The sequence below is a fragment of the Crocodylus porosus genome, unplaced genomic scaffold (assembly GCF_001723895.1).
Source record: "Crocodylus porosus isolate Cpor-Errol unplaced genomic scaffold, CroPor_comp1, whole genome shotgun sequence".
NCBI lineage: Eukaryota > Metazoa > Chordata > Crocodylia > Crocodylidae > Crocodylus > Crocodylus porosus.
Genome location: NW_017728950.1, coordinates 20,156,049 through 20,175,351, shown reverse-complemented (window position 1 = coordinate 20,175,351; position 19,303 = coordinate 20,156,049). Strand labels below are relative to the sequence as shown.

Genomic DNA, 19,303 nt, shown 5'->3' with positions numbered 1-19,303 from the left:
GAAATTTGCTGTGATATCTAATCTAAACCAACTCCAAGCCATTGTTTTGTGTCCCACTTTCTGCAGCAAGAGAGAAAAGGTGTTTTCTCTTGTCTTTTTGGCTCCCCCCAGTCATTTTAAGCGCCTTCTTCAGTAAGATGAACATACCTATTTCCTTTCAATTCTCCTCGTAAGACTTGCCTTCACAACCTTTATCATTTTTGTCGTGGCCATCAAGACCCTTTCTATCTTCTCCAGAGCATTTTTGCATGATTGTCCCTTTTTCACTGGGGGCATCCTGGAAGCTCCTGGTGTGGCCATGTTGTTTTCTTACTATTGGTAAAGTCTTTGAAAAGATTATTAAGGCTCACATATGTGAGAGCCGAGCAGGAAAAATTATGCTGAGGGGAAACCAGCATGGGTCCGTAGCAGGTAGATCATGCCAGACTAATCTAGTCTCTTTTTATGACCAGGTTACAAAGCACCTGGACGTGGGAGTAGGGGTAGATGTCAGTTACTTAGACTTCAAGAAGGCCTTTGATATGGTATCCCACCCCATACTGGTGAACAAATTAAGAGGCTGTGACTTGGATGATTACACAGTCCGGTGGGTAGCAAGTTGGCTAGAGGGCCATACCCAGAGAGTGGTGGTGGACGGGTTGGTATTGACCTGGAAGGACATGGGTAGTAGGGTCCTGCAGAGCTCGGTCCTTGGACCAATACTCTTCAATGTCTTCATCAGTGACTTGGACGAGGGAGTGAAGTGTATTCTGTCCAAGTTTGCGGATGATACAAAACTGGGGAGGAGTGGACACACCAGAGGGCAAGGAACAACTGCAGGCAGACCTGGACAGGTTGGACAAATGGGCAGAAAACAATAGAATGCAATTTTATGAGGAGAAATGCAAAGTGCTGCACCTAGGGAGGAAAAATATCCAACACACCTACTGCCTAGGAAGTGACCTGCTCAGCAGCACGGAAGCGGAAAGGAATCTAGGAGTCCTAGTGGACTCCAAGAAGAACGTAGGTTGTCAGTGTGACGAAGTCATCAGCAGAACTAACACCACTTTATCGTGCATCAGCAGATGCATGACAAACAGAACCAGGGAGGTGATACTTCCCCTCTATCGGGCGCTGGTCAGACCACAGTTGGAGTACTGCGTCCAGTTTTGGGCGCCACACTTCAAGAGGGATGTGGATAACCTGCAGAGGGTCCAGAGAAGGGCCACTCGTATGGTTAAGGGCTTGCAGGCCAAGCCCTATGAGGAGAAACTAGGGCACCTGGACCTCTTCAGCCTCTGCAAGAGAAGGTTGAGAGGCGACCTTGTGGCTGCCTATAAATTTATCATGGGGGCACAGAAGGGAATTGATGAGGCTCTACTCACCAAGGCACCTCTGGGGGTTACAGGAAATAATGGCCATAAGGTAGCAGAGAGCAGATTTAGACTGGACACTAGGAAGAACTTCTTCACAGTTAGAGTGGCCAAAATCTGGAATGGGCTCCCAAGGGAGGTGGTGCTCTCCCCTAGCCTGGGGGTCTTCAAGAGGAGGTTGGATGGGCATCTGGCTGGGGTCATGTGAACCCAGCACTCTTTCCTGTGTATGCAGGGGGTTGGACTCAATGATCTATTGAGGTCCCTTCTGACCCTAACATATATGAATCTATTCTTATTTGTGCTTTGATCATATTAGAACAGTTTCTTGTTGGGCTTCCAATCCTGTGCCATTTAGAAGCATCCTGCCCTCATGGGGCTTTTATTCTTCAGTCTGCTTTCCCATGGCATCTCCTTTATTCAGGTGACATTCACCTTTGAAATCTAATGTCCTTGTTCTGCTGACCTCATACTTTCCCTGTCTCAGGATCTAGAATTCTATCATATCCTAATCAATTCCTCCCAAATTTCCCATCATCTTCATATCCTCCACTTCTTCCCTGTTGGTCAGGACAAGATCCAAGATGCGTGATACCTCAGTTGTATCCTCAAGCTTCTGGAATAGCAAGTTGTCCTCCATACAAGTTAGGAACCAGCTCAACATTTTATGTTTGGCTGTATTGTTCTTTTAGGAGATGTCTGGAAAATTGGAGTCTTCCATCAGTACTGTCTCATAATTTCTAGATAATTTTGTCATCGTCTTGATAAGTGCCTCATCCACATCATCTTCCTGACTTTATGGCTTATAATAAATCCTCACCATTATATTGGCACTGTATCTTTTATCTTCCCCTAAAGGCATTCTGATTTCTTCCTGCTGTCTTCTTCCTGGACCGAAAAACAGGTCTAGGTATTTTTGACGTACAAGGAGATACCACCACCTTTTTGTCCCAAACCTGTCCTTTTGAAACAGTGTGTAGCCCTCAGTGTTGATGTTATACCAGCTCTCTGACACCTTTCAGATCAGTTATTTTCCCAGGCTGATTCCCACTCATGTTGTTCATTTCCAATACTTTTCATGTTTGTCATTGGACCTATTTTGCATTTCTGCTTACTCATTTCCCTTTTTTCACCGCTTGTTGCTGTCCTGTGGTTTCTGACCCTATCTCAGAGTCGAGCTACTGTTTCAGTGCTTTCTCCTCTGACTTGTTTGCTTCTTTTGCTGGAGGGTTTTGTTTACCATCCCCCCGGAACCAAGTATGAAGCCCTCCTTACTAGGTTGGCCAGATGAACCTTTTTTAAACAAATGTGAGCATTTGAAGTGTCATAAAAAGGAAGAGAGAACAAAAAAGTTTCTGATGCATGTGTTATAATATAGTACAAAAGGGTCCAGATTCTGATAGGTACATATCTTTGTATTACCCAATTCTGTGACTTACGTAGGTCATTGAAGGGCACTCTTACACATGCTCTGGGGGAAGGGGTGGGGGTGGTGGTGCTTTAATTAGAGCAGCCCCAGGAGCTTCTGTAATTAAAGTGCTTCAGCGTCTCATGTATCAGTGTCCCCACACTTCAAAATGATGGTGAGGGTGCTTGACCTAAAGCTCATTCAATGAGCTTTAGATAAAGTGCTCCTACTGCCATTTGGAAGCATAGGAACACTGATACCTGAGACGTGGGAGGCTGCTGGAGTGTGGTAATTACCATGCTTCAGCAAACTGGATTAATAGAATCTGCTCCAACGCACTGTAATTACAGTGTGTCAGAGCAGCCTTCGTGCTGGTGTATAAGCACCCTAAGAGCTGACATTTACCGGGTCATACCATAGATCCATCTTGCTCGGTACCCTGTGTCACACAGAGACAAAGTGCATGCTGAAAGGGAGAATGAGCAGGGTGTGATCAGGGTTTTACCCCTAATTCTCTCCTGTTTGCAGCCTCCAATATTTAAGGTCCAGGAAATCCTGATTCAAAGGCTGTACTGCTAATTCCCATGCTCAGTAGCTACTATTGCCCCATTCCTCCAAGATATTTGTCCAATCCCATTTTGAATCTGGTCAAACTGTCAGCTTCCACAACTTCTTATGGCAATGAGTTCCACATGTTAATTACATGTTGTGTGAAAAAACTTCCTTTTTGTTTGTTTTAAACTTACTACCTACTAGTTTCATGTTGTGACCCCTAATTCCTGGATTGTGAGAGATGGTAAATAAGTCTCTATTTACTTTCTCTTCACCATTTTAATATTTTGTAAACCCTTATCAGGTCCTCCTTCAATCATCTCTTTTCCAAATGGAATAGGCCTAGTTTTTTTAAATCTTTCCTCATGTGGAAGCCCCTCCGTACCACTGTTGCCCTTCTCTATACTTTCTCTAGTTCTTCTTTACTTTTCTGAGGTGTGAGGACCAAAACTGGGCACAGTATTCAAGGTGTGGATACAACATGGATTTATAAAGGGGCATGATGATGCTTTCAGTTTTGTTTACAATTCCTTTCATAATTCCTAATATTGTTTGCCTTTTTGATGGATGCTGAGCACTGAGCTGATATTTTTAGTGAACTGTCCTCAATGACTCCCAGGTCTTTCTTCTGTGGTCATAGCTAATGTAGAGCCTAGGGATGTAAATACCAATTAAATGAATATTCATTTACGCTATTGTAATTACAACAGATCAAATGATTAATCAGTATGGCAGCCCCTGGCCTGACCTATGTAGGGTTGCTCTGGCTTGGCCTGTGAGGTACCCTGCCCAGCCCATCACCAGTGGGGCACTTCCAACCCCCTGCAAGGTGTGGTGGGGACTCAGCAGTTTCTCAAGGCTGCACCTCACAACAAAAGAGGTGGGTGGGTGGGTTATCTCTGAGCTCAGTCCAGGGGCAGGTGGGGCACACCTTAAGTCTAAGCCACGGGGCAGGGGTGTGACCCTGCAGTCACTTACCTTCACTATGCCATGCCATGCCCTGCCCTGTTGTGGAGGAGGGACTGCACCCACCCACCCAGAGCAGTGGTAGGAGGCAGGAGCCAAAGCAGCCCTGCCAGGCAGGCACCACAGCCCAGCAAGCCCCAGGGGGCTTTATGGTTCTCAGAGGCTGACTGTATTATTCTATGTGAGGGGATTTTAAATAAAAAAAAAAAGTAGTAAGGGAGTTTATAATATAATACAAAACATGTAATCTTTTTTTCTGCTTTTTATTTGTAAATGAAGGTTTCATACATTCTCTCAAATTCCATGCTTTCGAGTTTTGATATGTGGCGGTGATGGTACCGTTGGTTGGGTGCTAGGTGCACTGGAAGAAATAAGATACAAACTTGCCTGTTCAGAACCGTCTGTTGCCATCTTACCTTTAGGAACAGGTGAGAAATGTTATACTGGAAGTAAATTTATTTGAGTACCATTAATAGGGACTATTAAGCATGTTAAAAAATTAGGTGCTTGTTTTCTTCATTTTTTTTTCTTGGGTTATATGGCCCCTATTATCAGCTTTGTAGCTCAAGTGGCACTTCATTTTTTTTTCTTCTCTTCTTTCAAATGAGGTGTATTCTGTATTTCACAGTATTGTTAGCCCAGTTTCTAATTTAGGAAAGTAAGATTGCCAAAGCTGGGAAGGCTTAAGTCCCAACAAGTGTTTTGAGGCCTCGGAGACTGCCTCCCTAGAAAAGCATAGAGATCCCAGGACTAAATTTCAGGCAGAGAAACCCAGGGACAGAATCAAAAGAGGGGATCACCAGAGAAGCTACTCCTGGCCTCCATGGACTGTCTCACCAGTGTGTTACTGAGATCAAAGGTATGCCAGGTGAGAGACTTGGAAGCAAGGGATCAGAGAGAGACCTGCCTGCCGTACTGACACCAGGGGGTGTCAGAGGTAGACCCACAAGCTGTTTTTACATGTTTTCTATTTCATATATGTATGCCTTCACAAATCACTGTCTCATTGCTTTACCAAGAGAATAACAGAGCAACATTTACTTAAATGTTTTTCCACGTGTAAGTTATAGAAACAATGTATTGAAAATTAATGTCAGAGTAAAAATAATTATCATTGAATAACATTCCTTATGGTTTGAGAATTAAAACGAATCAGTTTTTCACACTGGGCACATCTACATGAGATGCAGTATTGCCTAATAAGTTCCACAGTAAACATCTCGGCATCTGCACATGTAATCCTATTAAGCCACAGAAAACTAATAAACTGTGCAGGAGGTTAGTACTTGTATTTACAAGTACTAACCTCCTGCACAGTTTTTTCATGTGCAGCAGCACACATGTAGACACTGATCCAGCTGCCTGGGGCTCAAGGGTGCTTCAGGGTCAGGGCTGCCTGCTGGCTAGCCCTGCACTGGAGCACCCTTGTGCCCCAGCCAGCCCCTCAGTAGTTTGTTGAGCTGGGTCAGAGCAGCCTCGGGCTAGCAGACTGACCCGCCCCGCTCTTTTGCGAGCCAGGTCTGCTCTAACCCAGCTTAACATGCCTGCAGTCGCAGGTGCACATGTAAACATAACACCCAGGAGCAGTAAACTCCAGAATGATATGCGCCGGAGTTTATTGCTCCATGTTAATGTGAATATGTAGATGCTCCCACTATTGTGTAATTTATGAGGTGTAACATCTTGCTTTTTCTTTGCCAGGAAATGACCTGGGGAGGGTGCTACGCTGGGGAGCTGGTTACAGTGGGGAAGATCCTTACTCCATATTGATATCTGTTGATGAAGCTGATGAAGTACTAATGGATCGTTGGACCATCCTTTTAGATGCTCCAGAGCCTGTTGAAAATTCAGAAAATGGTGCATTAGAACTTGAGCCTCCAAAGGTATTATGCATTTTTGTTTGATATTTTTTTTTATAATCTTTGATTTATTAAAATACCAGTAAGGAATTAATGCTGTTTACTCTCATCTTTGCCATCATTTCTAGTGTTATTTTGTTGTGATGTTAACAGTTTAATATTTTTCTAAATGGCCTAGTATATTCACTAAGGCTGTGTATAAAAAAGATAGGCTTTGCATGCTCATTAGAGTGAAATCGATGCCCTTGTTATAGAGCAAATGGTTACACAATTATTTGTTCTATAGACTTGTAAGATACTGTTTTTTTTCCTCTAGTTTTAGCAGTTCTATAACTGTGACACTTGTGAATTTGGAAGGTACCTGGCTATCCCATGCTTATGGGCTTTGCTGGTTGCTACATGGGCCCAGGAAGGAATTTTTCCCACCTGTTTACTACCTCTCATCCCCTCCCCCGTTAAAAGCACTAGGTATTGACCAGAGCTAAGGGTGGAGATTTTGAGTGTGGTGTCCTAATGCTCTGCTGGGACCTTAAAAAAACACCAAGCAAACCAAAAAAAAACCCCAACATAGTGGTTCCTGTCTAGAGGGTCTGGCCCCTCCGCTCCATTCAGGGTCAGACTGATCACCATATTTGGAATCAGGAAGGAATTTTACCCTTTGATCAGACTGGCATGAACCAGTGGGGTTTTGTCTTCCTCCACAGTGAGATGGGGGGACATGGTCCTCTTCCTCTGATCTCTCAAAGGTATCTTAATAAATTATTTCCTGTCCTTGTAGTGGCAGGGCATTGACAGTGCCCTTATCACCCTGCTTATCTGTGGCAAGTTAAAGGGTGTTTTTCATATTTCAGGCATTTTGTCTGGTATTTTGGGTGTGACAGTTCTTGAAAACTTCAGGAACAAGTTAAATGCTTTTAGGGTGATTTAGAGAGGGATGCTCCAGCCTTGAGCAGGACAATCCAGTGTGCCATGAGATAGTTTTAAGGTGCTGCAGGGTACCACAGTGTTAGAACTTTAGCTGTGCAAGCACACATACATGCTTCGCAGGACAAACTTAGAGATTTCAAATAGGAATTCGTAGTATCAAAAACATTCTGACCTACTGTTGTCTTTCTGAGTTTTTTGCAACAGAATCGCTTTATCATTTTTCTGTAGATGAGAAATGAGTGAAAGCTAAGAATGGGCATGTTCCAAGGGTGGTTTGAGTCTAACAAGGTTGAGAACCACTGGACTAGATGATGACCCTTTCCAACCCCACTTTTCTGTAAATCTGAGAACAATACTTCCATCATCTTGAGTTGTAGTGGAGTTTTTTTGCCACCAGATAAATGTATTTGAGCTTCCTTCAACAGGCTTTCCCAAAATTAATACATTTTGGAGAACTAGAATGGAATTGGAGTCATTGTATTTAAATGGAAAGTATCAATATTTTACTTTTTAAGCAAGTAATAAATTTGATAATTGAAAATCTGCTATACTTGCTAAGATTTGAGGTTAAGTAAACTTTTTTTTTTTTTTAAAGTCTCCTTTTCTTCCTTTCTCTTAGTATTGGATCTTTTGCATAAACAATTCTAATGTGAATTTCTTCCACAGGGGCAAATGCCATTGTTTGGAAAAAAGAGAATATCAGTTGTAGAGTGCAACTCCAGGGGTCTGTTTCAAGTCCTCTGTTTAAGAGGAAATACAGAAAGAAATGAGAGAGAAGAGAATAATAGCAAAACAATAAAGCAAGAAAATGTAACTTGTAATTCAGTTGCTGGAAAATCACAGGCCCGATATATGGCTTATGATACTTTTATTAGTCACTTAGATTCCAATTTTTAATTGGAATCGGGCTGCTAATGTATTCAGGTCACACACAGTGCATTGCAATAGCAGATTTGTCTTGGGTGTCTTAATATGACACTAAAAGATGAAGGCAGAAATTGGTAGTAGTCAGGAGTTTCAAGGAAACAAGGTATAAAAGAAATTTAATACACTGAAAAGAAATTAAAAATAAAAATATTAGGATCATATCATAGTTAAATAGTTGCTCAGGTTGAAACCATGTTGATGTTGCCTGACTTGATGAAAATCTCTCATAACATGGTGGGGGGGTAAAAGCGACCAGGTTGAGTTTAGATTTATGAGCGTCCGCAAGGAGTGATGATGGTTAATACTTCCTGCCATAGACAGACAGCTTGCCTAGTGCTTCCATATAGTGATACCACAGAGGAGAAAATATTGCTGGTGGAAGGACAGGAGAGATTATCTTTAGATATCAGATAGGCAAGGATTTTTTGGGATGGCATCTTATATTGGACCAACTGCATAGTTAGGATAAAGTTAGGCAAGCTTTCAAATGCAAGGCATTCTTCAGGTTGGAGGAGGAAAGCAAGCACAGTCATTCTTAAGACTGGTGGCAAGAGTTGTGAAACTGGCAGCGGGGTGGGGGGGAAATCCATTGACTCACTTGTGACAACAAACACAAACAGGTAGTTTCTGTTTCACTTTCGCATCAAAATGGCACTTCTCCAGCCCCAGGATTGGTATTTGGGGCACTTTAGCAAAGTTTTTTAACCTAGTCTGGGTGCTGTTGGTACTTGAACAGCCACATATCTGACCGTATGAAGTAGGGCTGTGTTTTAGCGTGGTGCATATGTCGTGCCTTATACTTACTCAAGTAAATGCCTAAGTCATGAAATTGTGGCCAGTAAAATCCACCACTAGCAGGCATTAAATGGAGGAGGAGAGGAGCTGTCCCATGTTTTAGATCTAAAGTTGGGGCACTCATTCAGGGAGTGGGAAATCCAGATTTTAGGTCCCCTCAGCCAGAGATGGCCTGAACCTACATGTCTAACTTCCAAGGCAACAGGTTTGGCCAGTAGTTCTCCACTGGGGTGCCATGAGACCCTTCCAGGGGTGCCACAGGATCAGTGCCATTGCCACCCTGGCCAGTTAAAAGTGCCATGTGGCCTTATTGCCAGGAGATGTGTGTAGATTGGATCAGGAACAGCTGCAGGACAGGGAGGTATGTGGGCATAGTGCCTTCTTCAGCCTGCATTAGGTTTATCAGATAGATACTTTGTGCGACTGCACATGAACCTCCTAGAAACGGAAGCATTTTGGGGCAGTTTCACCTGGCTGTGGTGGTGGCAGTGGGGCAGCCTGGAGGGCTGGCCAGTTCTATAGATTTGTCTCCAGGCTGCTGTGCTGTTGCTGACAGCCAGATGAAACTTCCCTGCATGCCTCTGTTTTCAGGAGGTGCACACAGGGCTGGATTGGAAATTGGCTCCAGCCAGAGGGGGAGGTGCCTGCCTACATTTTCTTTTACCTGTTGTCTTAACTTTAACCTTGCTTGCAAATCACCTTTGTTTAATATTGGCCTTAGGAATAATTACAATAGCCCCACAACAATATTTGCCTGTTGATTTATATAGTGTCAACTCCATATCCATTTCTGAATGCAGTTTATCTCTGAGAAAAGTACTCCTGTATCATGTTTGTATGTGAGCGATTTGAAGAATAATCGTGTGGCTATCAGTTTTGTTGAAAATATTAAGATATTAGGTTTATATATTAAAATATTAGGGTTTAATCTTCTCTTATTAAATTTCAAGGCAATATTATATGTATTTAGTTTCATTTTCTGTTTTTCAGATTGTACAGATGAATAATTATTGTGGTCTTGGAATTGATGCAGAGTTGAGTTTGGATTTTCATCATGCTAGAGAAGAAGAACCGGGCAAATTTACTAGCAGGTAAGAGTAAAATATGAGGACTGACTCTACATAGTACTGTGTATAGTCTGTATGGTATAATGAAACTCTACTAGCATTCACAAACACTTTTGAAAAAGTGAAAATAAAAAGTTAGGCCACAGTTAATCACAGGTTCTGCAAGGAGTTGGGGGTAATGGCAGAGTGGGCTGGGAGGCAGTGCACTGCCATTGGTGGGCCAGGTCGTCTTGCTCCATCTACATCAGTCTTTAAGATGGATGTTTTATCTCAGAGATAAGATGATATGGACCACTATGGTATCCTTTTGCAAGGTCAGAATTTACTGAGTTCCCAACTGTCGTGTGCTGCAGGGTCAGAACCTGAGGTACTGTGAGGAGGTTCGTTTTGCCTTTAAGGGAGGGAGTAAGATTTTTTCTAGCTACGGGTCATGGAGTTTGTTGACCGCAGACTAGGGTACAAGATTTATGAGTTGCAATAAAGAAGCTTTTATTTTTGTTTACTTACACGCCGATGATTAAAACACTTTCTGTTTCAACTATCTGAGTTACAAAGCAGACGGCTAATTCTCTCTTTGTTGACGGATCGTAAATCAGGTCAATGCGCAGGGGAGGGGTTACACCGGGAAATTCGGTGGCGGACAAGCAATGTCACGGTTGGCCGGACCACGGCAGACAGGACTGATTGATTGAGTCGTAAAATGGCTTCTGCCGTCGTTTGGGCTGGGCGTGGTTTTTTAAAGGTTTTCACCCTTTCTCTCCCCCCGTCACTTGACATCAGATGGTATGTTGTTTTTTCATGCCCCTCTCTAGTAAGGGAGGTGACTGGGTGAGAGACTTTGTGCTTACGGCACTACAATCGGGTGGAGTACAAGACACCAACTGTCACTTTTCCCATTGTTGGATTCTGCTGTAATGAGCCTTGCAAAAATCATTTTTCTCTTAGTAGAAACATCTAGAGCAAGGTTGTTAAACATGCAGCCTGTAGAGCAGCTCTGTCTGGCCCGCAGAGCTACCAGAAGTTGGGGCCAGGATTAGGGGTGGGGCCTGTTACAGAATATGGGGCCCTTGTGGCAAGTAACCACTTGACCCACAGGCTTACCATACCTCCACCAGCAGTCCATGCTGAAGCTGCTGTTGCTACCACCGCCAGTGCATGCCCTTGGTCCTGGGCTAAGGGTAGCTCACAAGAAGCCTTGTGGTCTGGATCCAGTCCAGGGATCTAAACTAGTTTTAGAGCTGCTAGAAATGGAATTTCTGTGGCTCCTTCTTGAGCTTTATCATTGTGATTTCCTCATTAAGTGTTTATCATGTCTAAAACTACTCATTTAAATGAAAGTTGTTCAGACAGTTTCCTTGGTAGTTCTATTCATGTAGCTATAACCAAGTGTGCTGGATGCTCCCATCTTTTTCAAGAGGTTGCGCTTTCAAATTTGAATCCTTTTAAAAATATTTTGACTATCTAATCTGGTCTATCATCTTAAAAAGAAATGCCTATTTCCCATAAAAACTTCTCTTTTTTCAATGTGCTGCATTTGCAAAGTCAGAGTTATTTTTGAATAGCAAGTAAAATGAAGCTAGATAGTTCTGTTTTCTTGAGTTGTTTGAGAACTGCACGGTAGGAGTAGTGATCTCTTTCTCATACTGGAGCCAATGAGAATTTTGTCACCAGATTCAAGAGTCAGTATTTCAGCACAGATGCTTAATTATGACATAACTTGGTGTGGAACATTGGCATACATATACATATGGTAAACATTATGAGTAAGTATTACCTCACACTTTAGTTTGTTTTAAAAAGTCATCAGTTCAGAAGAAAACAAACAGAATTTTATTCCTTCCCTTTATCTATGTTTTTGAGATGCCTAAAGATTATTTTTATTCTAGTAGATGTTTGGAATAGCTATGTGCGCCCTAAACTCTTTACATGTGTGTTTTTAAACTGTTGAATTTCAGTTTGCTTGTTTATGTGCAGTAATTCATCCCACTTATCTCTCTTTGCATTACTATCAAGTGTTTCTGGTAATTTATTTAAAAAAAAAAAAAAAAGAGTTCGTAATCTATGGTTGTGGTCCTCAAGCTTTTTAGACACCATGCATCCCTGTGTAACGTCTGTGAATTTAGCAGCACCCTATTTCAAAAATGATTTATTATAGTTGAGAACCACTGATCTAGGGAGTTGATCTTCAACAGTATTCTAAGTTTTAAACTTTAAATCTTTATTGTTTACTTTTTCATATGTTTAGTATACCTTGTTAAAAGCATGCACATTACCTGTGTGAAAGATAAATTAGCATTTTATGTGATTGTTTTGAAGGAAAGTCTTAAATGTACTCAACTGTTTTCAGAGCAACCATACTAAAATTAGCATTCACTGCAATTGCTAATGATGTCTTACCTATTTCTTCCTTTATTTTGATAAAATATATCTACATATAAATACAGAATTTTTCCTCTCTCCATGTGTGTAATTATAATCTTTAAAATCAGTTATGATATACTAAGTTTCCCGTGCCATAGTTTTTACAGGAAAAAGGACAGGTTGCAAAGCATGCAATGGGATTTGTTTGCTTAAACCCCAGACAAGTTTGAAATTTTTCTTTATCTTGGTTTTATTTTTTGCTTACTTGAAGTTATAGAAGTATGTAATCAGGTATGTGTCATCATGGCTTAGAGTCTTAAAACATTTGTTAGCAGCAGTGAAAATCTTCAGTGTTTTAAAGTTTTTTCTGCCGTACACATTCGTTATTTCCCATGGGTTTTTTAACACCTTGCTGCTACAAAGTCCTTCACTTCTCATCTCACATTTTTCCCTTTCACTTGTATTTGCAAGAAATAGTTTCCGTTCTGCTTTCATGCTTTTTGTAACTCCTTTTTTGTTCTGAATATTAAGTAAATAAGCTAAATAGAGTAAGTTGTCCATCTGGGCTGGTGGTTTGTTTTGTTAAGAAGAGAATTGAAAATACAACAGAGAACCTCATCATGCCATTATATAAATCCATGGTGTGCCTGCATCTTGAATGTAGTTCTGCAGTTCTGGTCCCCGCTTCTCAAAAATTAGAAAAGCTTCAGCTACTGAGAGGGGATCTGGTGGCTGTCTATAAACTCACCTGGGGGGTCAGCGGAAAGTAGTTGAGGCTCTGTTCCCTCGGACACCACTTGGGATAACAAGGAATAACGGTCACAAATTAATTTAGAGCAGGTTCAGGCTTGATATCAGGAGGCATTACTTTACAGTTCGGGCTGCCAGGCTCTGGAATGGGCTCCCAAGGGAGGTGGGGGCCTTCAGGAGGAGGTTGGATAGATATCTGGCTGGGGTATTGTGATCCCAGCACTTGTTTCTGCCCAGGGCAGGGGGCCAGACTTGACAATCTGTTCCGGTCCCTTCTGACCCTAGAAAACCATTCTGTTCAATAGCCACTAATAGTTCCATCATCCATTAATTTATCCAGGCCCTTTTTGAACCTGGCTATGCTGTTTGCTTCCACCGCCTCTTGGGGCAATGAATTCTAGAAGTTAACTGAAGTTAACTATGTGTTATATAAAAAGAGGTACTTTCTATTGTTAGTTTTAAAGTCATCACCTATTAATTTCAACAGATGCCCCCTAGCTGTAGTATCCCAGGACTTGGTGAACAATAGTTCCCTGTTCACTTGGTCTACACCCTTCAAGCTTTTATAGATTTCTATTGTATTCCCCACCTAAGCCTTTTCTTTCCAAACTGAAGACGCCTAGCATTTTTAGTCTCTCCTGGTTTGGCAACTGCTTGATGTCCCTGATCATTTTGGTTTCCCTTCTCTAGTTCCGTAGTATCGTGGTTTCTAGGGTATTAATGCTGTGTAATGACTAATCAAGGTTCTATTTAAGCCTAAAATAGGTCCTGTGACTTGCTGTTCCACGGTAGCTTTTTTGTAACATGCATTCCAGCTGGTGCAACTGTCAGTCATTGCAGGGTTTTTTTCTAGTGAACTAGCTGCCGGGTGTAGGTGTCGAGCTAAGGATTTAAAATGAGTATGGAAAAGGTCCCCAGTTGCACAATTATTTGATAGGTTTCTATGTTACGAAGCCATATGTTTGTTCACCTAGTCTATCGCCTTAGTCTATTTTTTTAAAGTATTGTTTGCAACAACCCCCACATCAGGCCACAGCTACTGTTTTTATACCCCCTTTCTGACCCTGTTGGAGACTATTGTATGCATTGCACTGTAGTTGCCCAGTTTGTTTTCCTTTCAGTAAACATTACTTGGTGTTTGACTCTTTGGCAATTATCACTCGGAGTGGTAAATGAAATAGTATTTGGGAAAAAACGCTACATGAACGCTTGCTTGTATAAAAAGTGAAGGAAACAGACTCCATGAAATGTATTTCAGATCAAAAGTCCTGCACAGAACAAAATTATGGCTGTTTTGTTGCGAGTTACTGCATGGTAACGTATATGCAGGTTGTTCCCTAATCTTTTTTATTGAGCAGTTGTTTTTGCTGTGTTTGAAAGGCAAAATTACGTTCCGGTTTACTCCCAAAAGGAAACAAATCGTGGAAGATAATTGAGGTAGAAAGATTATACTGCCTGGATAGAGGGGATCTTGGCAGGACTCCATGAAATTCACCCAGTACTGTAGAACTGTGCTGCAAATTCTATGCACAAAATTTTAGTCCCCAATGTGACAATACCCTTTAAAATGTGAACAGTATAAACCAATGCAGTGGTGTGTAATAACTAAGTTGTTGTCCAACTCACCAGTCTCTGTGGACCCAGCAGTGTTTGTGATATTTTTCTTGGATGTTATGGAATTCAGCAACTTCTTTGCAAACATAGCCCTGTACTGTAGCCAATTTTTCACTGTTTAATTTTTCTTTGAGCTTTTCTTGCAGTTTGATGGTTGATGTTGAGGGGAAGGCTGCTAGAGTTCAATAATGTTAAAGATACAATTTATCCTGTCTGCTTGGGTTATTTTAACCTGCTACTTGTTTCATTTAAAAATATCAGTCCAGATGTATACCTAGGATAAGAAAAGTATAAGGATGTTAAATAATGTTCTAATGAAATGCTGCTTAAAATGTTTGGGTTGATTTATGCCCAAGTAATGTTTATGAAGGTGCTGAATAGTTTCTGCCCTGGGAGCTAACATAACCCACATTAAAGTGGTTCTCCAGTCTACTGCTGTGGCTAGAGCACTTCAAGGTATGAGTCCACTACTACCTACAAGTTAATGTTAGTTTTCATTGTATATAAAATTGTGCCACACTATTATGTCTGAGTTTACAATAATAGAGTGCGATGTTGGTTGATCCTAGGTTTCACAACAAAGGTGTGTATGTAAAAGTTGGACTGCAGAAGATAAGTCACGCCAGAAACCTCCATAAAGACCTAAAACTTCAGGTGGACCAGGTTGAAGTTGAGTTACCGAGTATTGAAGGACTTATTTTTATTAATATACCCAGGTAAAAATGAGAGAAGAATCTGTGTATGCACGTCTTATGTATGTATGTATAGGGATGCTCATTAAGGTGGCCATCTTTGTACTTAAGGGCCATACTCTAATAATTATGGTACTATTCTAATATTCTAAGAACTATGATGGGTGGGTTAGAAATTTGGTGCTCAGGATATACCATATATCTATATTTATATGTTTATATCTCTGGCTATCAAATGTTCTTGAGGCAAGATCCTCAACTCTGTTAGATCAATTTTGTTCAAGGGCTCTGTGGGCCAAATCTGTTCTGTGAGCTATAGGTTGCAAATCCTTACCCTAAAGTATTACATCTCTTGAAATCTAAAGCCTATTAATATTTTCAAGATCTAGGAAACTAAGGGCCCTGCTACACATTCAGATTAAAGATGGATAGAAACGAGCTATAAGATTGTTACACATTTTCAAGAACTAACTCTGTAGCTAGTTGGCTCTTTTTATAGCTGGATAGACATTTTTATGGAGTGATAATTACTTTGCGCATGTGGCCAGTCTAAATTTATCATGTGATTAACCAATTAATTGCATAATATAGGTAACGTGTAGGAGGGGCCTTATAGTTATCTGCAGTATTCAAGCAGAGTTTTGCTGTAGTTCTTTGAAACCCAAAGCACTTCAGTGCTACTTTCTTCCTATCTGTTTTTCCCCCCCATTAAAAATCTACCTACTTTTCTCCCCACTGCTACCAAAGTTATTAAGAGTATTTCAAATTTTTATGAAGGTAAGTATTGTACTCCGTGACGCAGAACAGTAAACTACATAGTGATACTTTCTTAGATCTTCCTTGACTGAGGAAAAGCAGCATGTCAGGCTTATTCAGAGTTGTTTTGAAATGGATCAAAATGGTTGTAAATATTTGGCTATTGTATATCAGATCCCAACATGTACACAATAACAGCATTTTTATGCTCTCTGAACAGTTGGGGATCTGGAGCTGATCTTTGGGGGTCAGAACACGATAATCGATTTGAGAAACCACAAATGGATGATGGCTTACTAGAAGTTGTTGGTGTAACTGGTGTTGTTCACATGGTAAGTCGGTATAAGATTTACTTTGTTTTTGTTTGTTTGATTCCAAGAAGTACCAGGAACTACGGATATTCATTCATTCAACTAGTACTAAGCACTTATGTTCAAGAGACTTCTTTTAAAACTGGTTTAGTTTCTAAAATGGGACAATTGGAAGATTTTGAATCCAAAGTTTATAATATAAATTATTTATTCATATAAGTTATGCTATTAGCTTGATCAGGAAATATACATTTGGTGCAGCATGGAGCTATTACTACTAATAAAATAGTATTTCTGGGTGATATCAGTTACCTGTATACACAGGGATGATTATATGATGTGCTAAGAATTTTGAATACGACTCAGGTGGGTTCAGTGACATTTGTGATCTGCTCTTGACATCTTCATTCACATGTCTGGCTTCAACAAGGTATGGCAGGTGATGTTAATCCAATTGTGGCATTGCTTCCTTGCATGATGAAGATGTTGCACCATGTGCACAGCTGCATATGCATAGGGCAGGCTGTTAGGAGGAGGGAAAAAGGAATAACAGCTTTCCCTGCTGCTGCTGACCAGCTAGAGAGGCTGTCATCAGTAAGCAGCACCACTGAAAGAATTAGACGACTAGGAGTCATGCTAAGGAGTCAGCCTCCAGGAACCTGGGGATTTCCCTGGGAAATGAGATGGAGGGGGAGGAAAAATCCTCCCCCAGGTCCTTCCACCCATGCATGGAGCTGGGGACACCCTGCGAGGCTGGAGCAGAGCCTGGGTTTCTGGCACAGCAGCAAGCTGGGGAGAGATGGGAAAATTCCCCCCCACTTTTCTGGAAAACAGCAGTGAACTCCACCCAGCTATGCCCCCATGCCTCCAAGGCAGCAGCAAGCACTTCCTCACACAAATGCAGGGAGCCAGGGACACCCCCTCCAGCCACAGGGCAGCCTGGTATGCTGGGAAGCAAAGCGTGGAGGGGGGTGGGTATTCCCTGCCTCTTCCCCTGTGCTTGCTGCTGCCCAGGAGACTCAGGCTGTGCAGTAGTTGGGCAGGGTGTCCCCGGCTCCCTGCATTTGTGCTGGAAAGTGCACCCAGAGGGAGCGGGGTGGAAATCTTCCAGACATTCCTTACTGCAACATTCTTCACCCTGCAACACACACAGGCACTACTGACTCCTCCCCTCACTTTTTTCCCTTTAGTTGGAAATATGTATCCATGAGTTCCCTTGCACTGCTTGTTCAGTAAAAGTTATCTTTCTGACCAGCAGCTGTGTTCTCGCTGTGTACCCAACCACATCCCCCTCATCATCCTTGCCCTAGAAATGCAAAAACGTGGGTCCAAGCACTCCCCCCTTCTCTCCACAGGAACCCCAAATCAAGGAAGCACAATGCAGAGTTTGGTAAAGTGCAGGCTACTGAACTTTACTGAACTCAAGTTTAGGGGAGAAGGGAAAGCAGAAAAATGGAAATGCTCCCAGCCACAGGTCACTGACCACCTGGGGCCCCCAAAGCAGGGTGAAAGTGCTCTTTGCCTTCCCCCACAGTTTGAACCATTACATTTCAGTGCCTAAAAGGTGACTGTTCCCACTGGAATGCAAGGGCATTGTGTGCATAGATACCTATGGCCTGTGACAATTGTGAACTGGTGCCAAGTGATGTTTGGGAGCGGTTCAGTTGTGTCAGTACCCTGATCTGCAACAGTTGTGAATTATTTCCTAGTGACATTTGTGGATTATTCACTTGTTAGAAGTAATGTAGAAGATCTCTCAGGCTTGCCTATGCTGGCTCCTTGCCAGATGTGAAAATGTGCCTTGTATGCCTTGCCTGCTGGTTCTTGACTAATGTCAGATTCTAAAAACAAGGCACTGTGGCCATCTTGTGGTGGCCCTAAGTATTCCTCAAAAGTGGCCAGAGGCCCTCCGTCAGGAGTGCTGTTTGGTGCACTCACTGCATGGCTGTTGGGACGTGACCCATGCTCAATGGGAGCAAGTGAGCAGGGCATGCTTCTCAGAGGTGGCCACAGGCAAAGCATGGAGGCCGTGTAGGCAAGCCTTCAGCAATATTAGTAGGCTTCAGAACAAATCCTGAAATATTTACATAAAACCATTGTTAGTTACACACAGCAATGAATGGTACATACAAGGTAAATCAAGCACTTGTTTATATCCATCTTCAGCTACAAGGAGATGCAGCCATATTCAAGGGCTGAAAACTAACTGGTAAAAGTGACCCGAGCGGACTTTTTTATTTTCTTGAGACTTTTATTAAATTCTGAATGATTAGTATGCTAACATCATATGCAGTTTCAGCTTAATTTTAAAACCGAGTTATTTTTGAGATCTGCTTTTCAACCTGCTTCTGACAGAAGCGCAAGTTCTTATTTCATGTTGTTACGTTTCTCAGTAAAAAAAAGTTTAACATTTTAAAGGGTAACACCAATTTTAAAAACTGTTTCAGAATGCATAGATTTGTGGAATGTTATTAGATTAAGTCAGCAAATGATATTATAGCCAAACGTTTACTAGAATTAACATCTAGGCTTTGAACTTATTTTGAGAACAACCACAATTATCCTAACTACTTAAATAAATAAAACCAAGAAGTGGCCATATACTGTAGGGTTTTGGCTTGAATGAGCCATTAATTGGGATGGTCAGGAAGAAATTTTATAACTATCCATTGTTAGCATTCTAGTTTTTTTGGTTGAAATGGCTGTTCCTGAACTACATGAATCAGTTTGTATGCTGTTATATGGCAGTTTGCACCTGCATAAGAAATGCCATTGCTGGGATTTTCAATTGCAACGTTATCCCTTGTTATACTACTGTATTGTACAGGCATACCTCGGAGATATTGCGGGTTCGGTTCCAGACCACCGCAATAAAGCGAATATCTCAATAAAGCGAATATCACAATAAAGCGAGTCACATGAATTTTTTGGTTTCCCAGTGCATATAAAAGTTATGTTTACACTAT

At 41.6% G+C, this 19,303-nt stretch overlaps 1 protein-coding gene across 1 annotated transcript in view; it reads left to right on the top strand.

The window, feature by feature from the left end:
* Window positions 1–19,303, top strand: part of DGKQ (diacylglycerol kinase theta) — a 113,451-nt gene that overhangs the window by 83,864 nt on the left and 10,284 nt on the right. The window contains exons 16-20 of the mRNA XM_019555213.1: window positions 4,558–4,706; window positions 5,980–6,161; window positions 9,777–9,877; window positions 15,148–15,294; window positions 16,247–16,358. Coding sequence (XP_019410758.1) covers window positions 4,558–4,706; window positions 5,980–6,161; window positions 9,777–9,877; window positions 15,148–15,294; window positions 16,247–16,358 — 691 coding nt within the window. The remainder of the gene's footprint in view (window positions 1–4,557; window positions 4,707–5,979; window positions 6,162–9,776; window positions 9,878–15,147; window positions 15,295–16,246; window positions 16,359–19,303) is intronic.